General features: G+C 38.3%; 1 protein-coding gene across 1 annotated transcript in view; it reads right to left on the bottom strand.

Annotated features, from left to right (window-relative positions):
* Positions 1 to 225: 225 nt before the first annotated feature.
* Positions 226 to 7,935, bottom strand: part of LOC104532874 (chondroitin sulfate proteoglycan 4-like) — a gene marked incomplete at its 5' end in the record, with an annotated part of 10,794 nt that continues 3,084 nt past the window's right edge. Inside the window, 3 exons of the mRNA XM_010178190.1 lie at positions 226 to 2,279; positions 2,770 to 2,953; positions 6,673 to 6,845. Coding sequence (XP_010176492.1) covers positions 226 to 2,279; positions 2,770 to 2,953; positions 6,673 to 6,845 — 2,411 coding nt within the window. The remainder of the gene's footprint in view (positions 2,280 to 2,769; positions 2,954 to 6,672; positions 6,846 to 7,935) is intronic.

Raw genomic sequence — 7,935 nt, forward strand, 5'->3', positions numbered from 1 at the left:
ATTAGTGGCAATTTTGCTGAAGTACCAACTGGAATCCTATTTTATACCCATTGTAATCACTAATATTTTTATTATTATCATTTCACAGGTATTTGGATTTCATCTAACAAGCAGTGCATCATTTTATCTATAATAAATACATGTATTAAAGAAAAAATTATATGTCAACAATGTGTACTCTCCTTTCCATACTACATTAATTAGTATGTCCAAAACCAGCCATAACTACACCCAGTATTGATTGTGTTTCAAAGTTGGGTTTGTTTTTCGACAATACTGGATCATTTCAGGATCAAGGTTTAAACAGCTGTTTTGCAGAGACGGTTCTACAGTTGGAGAAACGACGACAGGAAGCAGTTGTTCATGTCTTGCTGCCATGAATGTTGAGGCTGTACTTCTCTCAAGCCCCTTCAAGAGAGGAGTCACGGTAACACTGGGTACAGTCAAGCTGCGTTCCGGACATCCATCTGCACTCCTGAGGACTGAATCTGTTTGACTTACGACGAGCGGTTTTGTCTTCTCTTTCTTCTGACACATCAGCAAAATGCACACAGAAATAACAGCAACAATGAGCAGCAAAGACAGCAGGACGAGGGGGATAATGATGTACCAAGGGTTGCTGCTTTCCCCTGCTTGCTCTCTTGGACTTCTTGCATCAGCCTGGGTTGTGGTCTTAGTCCCCACAGATCCACTTGTTCCCACTGCAAGATTTAGCAATGCGCCTTCCTCATGCAGATCTCCCCAGTGATCGGGCCCTGGCCACATGGCTGATCCAGTCTTCTGTGGTGCTACTGTAGGTTCTTCATTCTGAGAGAAGGCTGCTGTCTCATCCTTTGAGGTAGTGTGAATCTTTAAAGTGGTAGGGCTGGTTATGGAAGGCACTTCAGTTATAAAGCCCTTCACAAGTGGAGGACTGTATGGCACAATGGAATACTGAAAACAGCCAACAGCAGGCTGCACAGCATCTGCCCTGAGCATAAACGTGAATGAGTCATTTAACAGATCAATGCCTGTCATATTTGTATCTATATCTAGAAGCACAACACCACTATCGATGTCAGCCTGGGTGAATGTCTGAATGTCTTCGAAGACTGCATCGTTCACAAAGCTTTTCTTTACAATCCTTCCGTAAGATGGAGGCACTATCACTTCAAATCTAGGGTTGCTATTTGTCAAATTAGCTAGCTCAGAAGCATCCAGGTCACTGCTTCTGAATTTATAAGCTGCTTGATTTGAAATCTGCATGTCAGGTACAACTTGTACTAAAGGCTTCACTGTGATGTTCAGCACTTGTCCTGTTAGATTGCGTTCTGCGGTGAAGAGCATAAACTCCAGCACTTCTTTGGATGCAGTGAGATTTGTCAGGTGGTAAGACAGCCTTCCTGAATACAAATCTGCCTGCTCAAATTTAGTAACCTGCTCATTTCCAATCATCAGGTGCCCGTACTTGAGCGGCTGAGTTATTTCATACATTATATCAGTGCTCTTTCCATTTGTGACAGCTGAAAGCTGCACGTTAGTAATAGTGACAGACGTCTGGCCCTGCAGAAGTGCAACGTTGGTAAGGTTGACCAGCACAAGAGCAATTGGTATGACTTCAAGACTGAACAGTTTGTATAAAGGGCGATGTTTACCATCAGTCACGCTGAAATAAAACACCCCAGAAGATGAACTTCCATCCTGTACAAACCAAACTTTTCCACTGTCAACATCAGCTTGTGTGAAATCCTTTATAGGGACACTGAGATTACTTTCCATTGCCAAATAACCATTATTGGGGTTGCTGACAATGGTGTATTTGAGCTCATCTGGGATGTTATCAAGGTCTTCAACTTTAAGATTCTCTGACCTCAGCACGGATACATCGCCCTGCAGGACTTTCAAGTGCAATCTTTTGGTCTTCATTTCTGGAGCTTGGTCATTCACTGGAACAACAGTGATATTAAACATCTCCTCTAAAACTTCACTAGGGGGCTTTGTTGCAGACTTGCTCTTTAGGTTTAACCAAACAGCAAAAGTGAAGTTGTCATTAAGTGATTCAGAATTATCATGTACATACACAATTCCAAATCTGTTCAGTATGTACTGGGAGAAGTTAGGTTTTTCTTTGGTAACGTTTCTTTCTCCAACAACAATCGTGCCGTGTTGGGGTAAAGATAGGACTTGATACCAGACTTCATACATGGAGCGCTGTACCTCAGGTAGCTTAATCAATAGATTTGAAGCATCTAAATTTGTTTTGTTGATTAATACTCTACCTCCTTCCTGGACTATGGCACCTAGTAGAAAGGAAAACAGAATCTTAGAAATTGACTATTTTATAGTTGCAATGTTTCAGAAATCAGATATCAAACACTGATGATGCTCAGAAAAGTTTCTCCTCCATGGTATCCTTGATTTACATCTGTCATGGCTAAAAACATATTACCACTATTTTTAAAACACAGACACATACAAGACACAAGATTTTCTATTGACACATACATTAAGATTAAAGAAATACTGATATCTCAAAGCTTCTGACAGTGTTTTCACCTACCATTACAGCAAAATGGAGAATATCCACTACAGCAGTAGCAATGATCAAACATAGGTTTAAAGGTGCAGTGATGCAGTTTTCCAAGCTACTACCTACACTACACTCTGTGACAAAAAATATTCTTGTCATTTGTTACTGAAGAGAAAGTAGCCCTTGTATTTTCACATTTGTTCATTGGAACCCTGATAGATCCAAAACAATTTGGAGCCCAAACAGTACAGCATCTTTACCTGTATTTGCCAGAAGACAACTGTTCCGATCATGCCTAGTAATTTCATATGAAATGACAATATGGAACACCTGGAGGTCCAGAGCAGATGGTGGAGAGAAGACAGTAAACGTAAAGAAATCTTCTGCACTCCAGACAGCGGACTCAGCATGTAAGTGCTCATACATGATCACACCTTCATCCACCTGTTTAGGGTAAAGAAAAGCCATAGGTATTTTAAACACAGAAATGTAAGGAGAAAAAAAAAGCTCTTAAGAACATTGTTCAAGAGAGGCTTTTGTACCTTAGTCCATGCATAGTCTATATGTAGCCTACACTGAGATTTTCGTGCATTTCTCTTTCTCTGAAAATGGACTCCTTGCTGCCAGACAAGCACAGCTGAAGGTAGGTGAAATGCCACTGGGCATGAATGCTTTAGTAAAGGCCTTATGTAAGGAACAGAGATATAAAACACTGAGAAACTTACCTCAAACTATCAATGGTAATGCGGCACTCAGCTGGACTGTATCTTTAGTGAAACCGAGTATCATATGTCTAGGGTTCTCTCTTTACAAGGTTATCAGGAGGGCTAGACTCACTGCTCAGAAAAAGCACATGAAAGACTGAAGGCTTGAAAAGGACTTTGAAGAGGTGTTTCACCATGAATAGCAAATGACACTTGGTAAGAGACTACGGAAACCAGAAAGAGGTGCATTACTATTGAAATATACGTCCATTTATAATCAAGGAGCTCATGGGATTCCTTAGTGGAAAACTTCTACATCACAGCAAGAAGGGCATTCCTAAGAGATAGGAAGGAACACAGCTCGCCCTATACTTGCTTTTGATGATCTTGCAGATCATCATACTCAAGAAAATCCTGTCGGTCCCACCATAAGGATTTAAGCTTCAAAGCCGAATACTGCAGTCTATCTTCAGGGACACGTATTTATACAAGATACAACTATTTCTCTCTTTAGGCCCCAAAGTAAAAGGCAATATTTTAAGACCAGGATTCTCATCAGTTGGAACTACACCCAAACTTTAAGCTCAGTACCACAATACACTGAAACTACAGCAGTATATGTAATAACCACAAGACCGGAACAGTTACCTGTGGTGGTTTCACCACAAGGTTAGAGTTTAACTCTATGCTAGCAAAACCAGGACATTATAAAATCTCATCCAGTAGAATCAGCATCCAGTCCGCTCGATAGTTCATTCACTGACCTGGAGAGAAGACAGTTTTATCTATTAAATCCTTGGCAACTTCCCAAGCAACTATTGACCTGGCTTGCACGTGCTAGTTTATAATTACCAAAGGGATCCCTGCTCGAGACAGTACTGCTTCAAAATTTACTGTTTGTAACATATTCTACACAGCTTGCAAACACCCTGAAGGAACTCATTAGCACACACCACATATGCTTAAAAGGTGTGAAAAAAGAGAACAAAAAAACATCTGCTGCTATCACGGATGAAGCACTTTAGCATTAGAGAATCTAAGCTGTGACTACAGAGTACTCTAATCCTGAAGCTACTGCAACAGCCCCCACTAGGGAAACAGGGCTTTCAGGGTCAGTTTTCTCAGCAGCCTCAAACCCACCCTATCTTATTGTCTAAAATATCAGACTGATGTGATAAAATCCTGTACGCACATCTCCAGGTTCATGATTTCCCTCTAGTGATTTAATTCCTAATGGCTATTATAGGTCAAAATAAACAAAATGGATAATGAAAGGATACACTGGTTCTGGATAACTTTCCATAGCATGCCTCTACAACTTCAAGTTGGAGAAGGAAAATGTTTGTTATACGAACAGGCAAAATACGCACCCTTTAAATTCAACGGTGTTTAGTATCAGTCTCACTATGGTGATCTTTTTTTGTAATTGCAAGCTCATGCTAATACCTGGGCTAAGAAGACAATGGAATTGGTAAGGATTTCTGTGTTTACCTTTGCAATTACTTTAAATATAATGAAGAAATTGTGGCTTGCTGCCAGACGAAAATAGTTCTAAGACACCATAGAAAGAACTGGCAGTGAACAAAACACAATCATCATGTTGAAAACTACTGTGTCATTCCAGAGCATTTAATGTGCAATTAATTTTCTTATATTGGCTGAATAACAACTGTCCATGAAAAAATTCCTTGGAATGCAACAGTGATTTCAATTCTTTTTTTTTCTTTTTTTCCTTTGGCAACAAAGCAATAAACCACAGGGCACAGGGAAGAGTTCAGCACCATAGCAAAAATGCTACCTACTTTTACAAGTTAGTCGCATTGTACTTTTCAGAAGTGAAATATCAAGTTCCACAATACAGAATGAAGCCAATGATGACCAAAGAACCAAACTAATGCAAAATATTTCCAATTCAAATCAGATATACAAACTTATTATTACCAAACAGAAACCAAATAAAGAATGTTTGTAATATTAATGTCATTTTCTCACTGGTACTTAACTTCATGTGGCCACAACATGCTAGACAGTGAAAGTTTATTTAGGATCTCTTTTCTCTCCCTTATACATCTTTATCTACCAAAATAAATAGCAAGCTGGTTAGGATACCTTAATTCTACCTGCAATAAGTCACTTTGCTCTACTTGTTTGAAGTGAAAATGGCCAATATAAATACCTCTGATACAGAAAAAAAGCATACACACTATTACAGCTCAAATCCTTACACGATTTACAAAGTTCAAAGGAAGGTTAGCTATACATTAGTAAGAACTAAAACTATAGAGAGTAAGTGGCATGTTCTGACGTGGCACTGTCTGATAAACATATGTGAAGATCATATCCCCAGGCAAAAAGAGTAAAGCTTCAAAACCTTAGCTGAAAGATTTTCTGTCTGACATGCTTAACTGTTTCATCTAATGCTCATAAAAATCACAAATTTTAGGAATAGAAGAGTGTCATTACACAGTTCAACTCCTTCATAACGTAAGACAAAACTCAGTGACTATTGCAGCAAGACCAATAACACAATTAGAATATAGTTTTAAGAGAAACATTCTGTGTGTGTCTGTTTTGTTCCTGATTTACAAAATTCAAGTGGAGATTCATTCCACTACAGTCCTTGTCAGGTTGTTTCAAAGTTTGATGATAACTAACAAAAATGTCAACCTTTTTTTCAGGTTTTATTGGTCAAGTTTCAACTTCTGGCCAATAGATTTTCTCATTCCTTCATACCCTAATTCAAATAAACACTTTTAAAATCTGTAAATGTACATTAAGACCAAATTATCTCCTAATTTTTCCTCCAGCAAAGTCAGGAGCTCCTTTTATCTCCCCCACTTAGTTATTCTGAGAATAACTTACCGCATGCAGAGCACACAGTTATATTCAAATTCTGCAAACAGACATAAGTGATTTCTTTTCAGTTGCAAAAGAATGTTTTCCATCAAGTTACATGAGCTGCCACATTTTGGTCATTCAAGTGTAAGACCCTGTATCACAGTTAAAATTCTTTAAACACTTAATATCACAGCCAATCAAGTCAATAAAAGTGCTCTTGGGACACCCATGAGGACTATGTACAGCTGAAATGAATCTCATACTTGGACTTTCACAGTGCAAAAGGCTATTCCTTCTGCCAAAAAGTAAAGGCTTCCAACCTTGGACTGCTGGTTAATGGCACCAGAGCAGCTCTTCTTGAAACATACTGTTACAAGCAAAACAGTGGAAATTGCCAAGACCCTGCTAGTATCCAGCAGAGGGGAACAAAGGCTCCTGTTGCGTTCATTACTAGATGCCAGATACTTAATGACACAGCAAATCTGGGAGATTGCACTGATGGGTCACATATGCCTGGGTTACTTAACAAATATAAATGGAGCAGACAAAGAACCACCAACTGAGATGCCCTTTGAAGTAACAATCTGACCTTGAACTAGTTATTATAAAGCAAATACTTACCATAGACTGTGTAAAACTGAGGATTTCCTGAGTGGTATTATCAGAATTTACTCTGATCAGCCTTCCAAGTTTTGGGGAAGTTACAATCATAAAAGTTATAGTTCTGTTTCCGGCATTGGTCACATCATTGGTTACAGCTTTCAGATCATGTCGTGAAATAGGTTTCCTGGAACCTAAAAAATGTCAATTATAAGTAACATAGATTTGCAAAAGCAATTTTTCCCAAAGGCTAAGTTTCATATGCACAATTCACCCTCTCATCTAGGTATTCTAATTAGCATTTTAATAACATTTTATAAGATCAGTAGGTTTACCCTTTTTCTAGTTACCTTGTAGCTACAACTCTTCCACAGCTTTTTCAATCAAAAAGCCCATCAGTAGGATGTACCTTTCTTTCACAGAAATGAAAAAAAAAGGTTCAGTTCTCTTCTGCATGTATAATTGCTAAATATTAGCTTCTGCAAAAACAACCCAAAGTAAGACTAGAACATGTACAAGAAGCCTGTTCCTGTATTACGTGTCTAGAACTGGATTCGAACTCCAGCTGAAGTCACCATTGTTAATATTTTTGGCAATCCCAGTTGCCCACAGAAAGCAGGGTGATTCGTCAGGGAGTAGCCTTAACACAGCAAAGTTGCTAGTGAACACACAAGCCAAAATAAATTATTACTAGATGTTTGAACCACATTTTATTGATATGAAAGATTATTTTCATAAAATGAAATTAAAAAATAAATACCAAATTAAACCGATTAGGAAGAACATTGCACAACAGAAATAATGTCCTGAATTGAAATTAGGTATTATTAAGGTAGATGGAGACTGAAGGGTAATAAAATCCTTTTAATACATAGCACCACACTCATCGGTACCTTCTGGCTTAAACATTATAAAGATTATAAAGAGCTTTCTGGCATTTGGTCAAACCAAGATAATTTTTGACATAGTTGTGACAAAACCAAATCTAGTAATTTCCTAAAAGAAAAAATAAGTTTTATTTGGCTTTTTTGATGCACTCTTTCATGGTACACACTCAGCTAAGATACTTTTGGAGAAGCAATAGATTACCATAATCCTATTCCTCCTGCCCCCACTTCTGCCTCCATTTTCACATGTTCTTTTGTTCTTGAGCATCCAGCTTTTGTATGTATCAACACACAACTTCAGATACTAGCAGTATATATCCCTGAAGTCTGAATTATCAACCCATCTTCAATAAAGCATGATGTTTTTACAGGAATAACACAAAATAACACATTCCTG

The sequence above is a fragment of the Antrostomus carolinensis genome, unplaced genomic scaffold (assembly GCF_000700745.2).
Source record: "Antrostomus carolinensis isolate BGI_N321 unplaced genomic scaffold, ASM70074v2 scaffold5791, whole genome shotgun sequence".
In the NCBI taxonomy this organism is placed as follows: domain Eukaryota; kingdom Metazoa; phylum Chordata; class Aves; order Caprimulgiformes; family Caprimulgidae; genus Antrostomus; species Antrostomus carolinensis.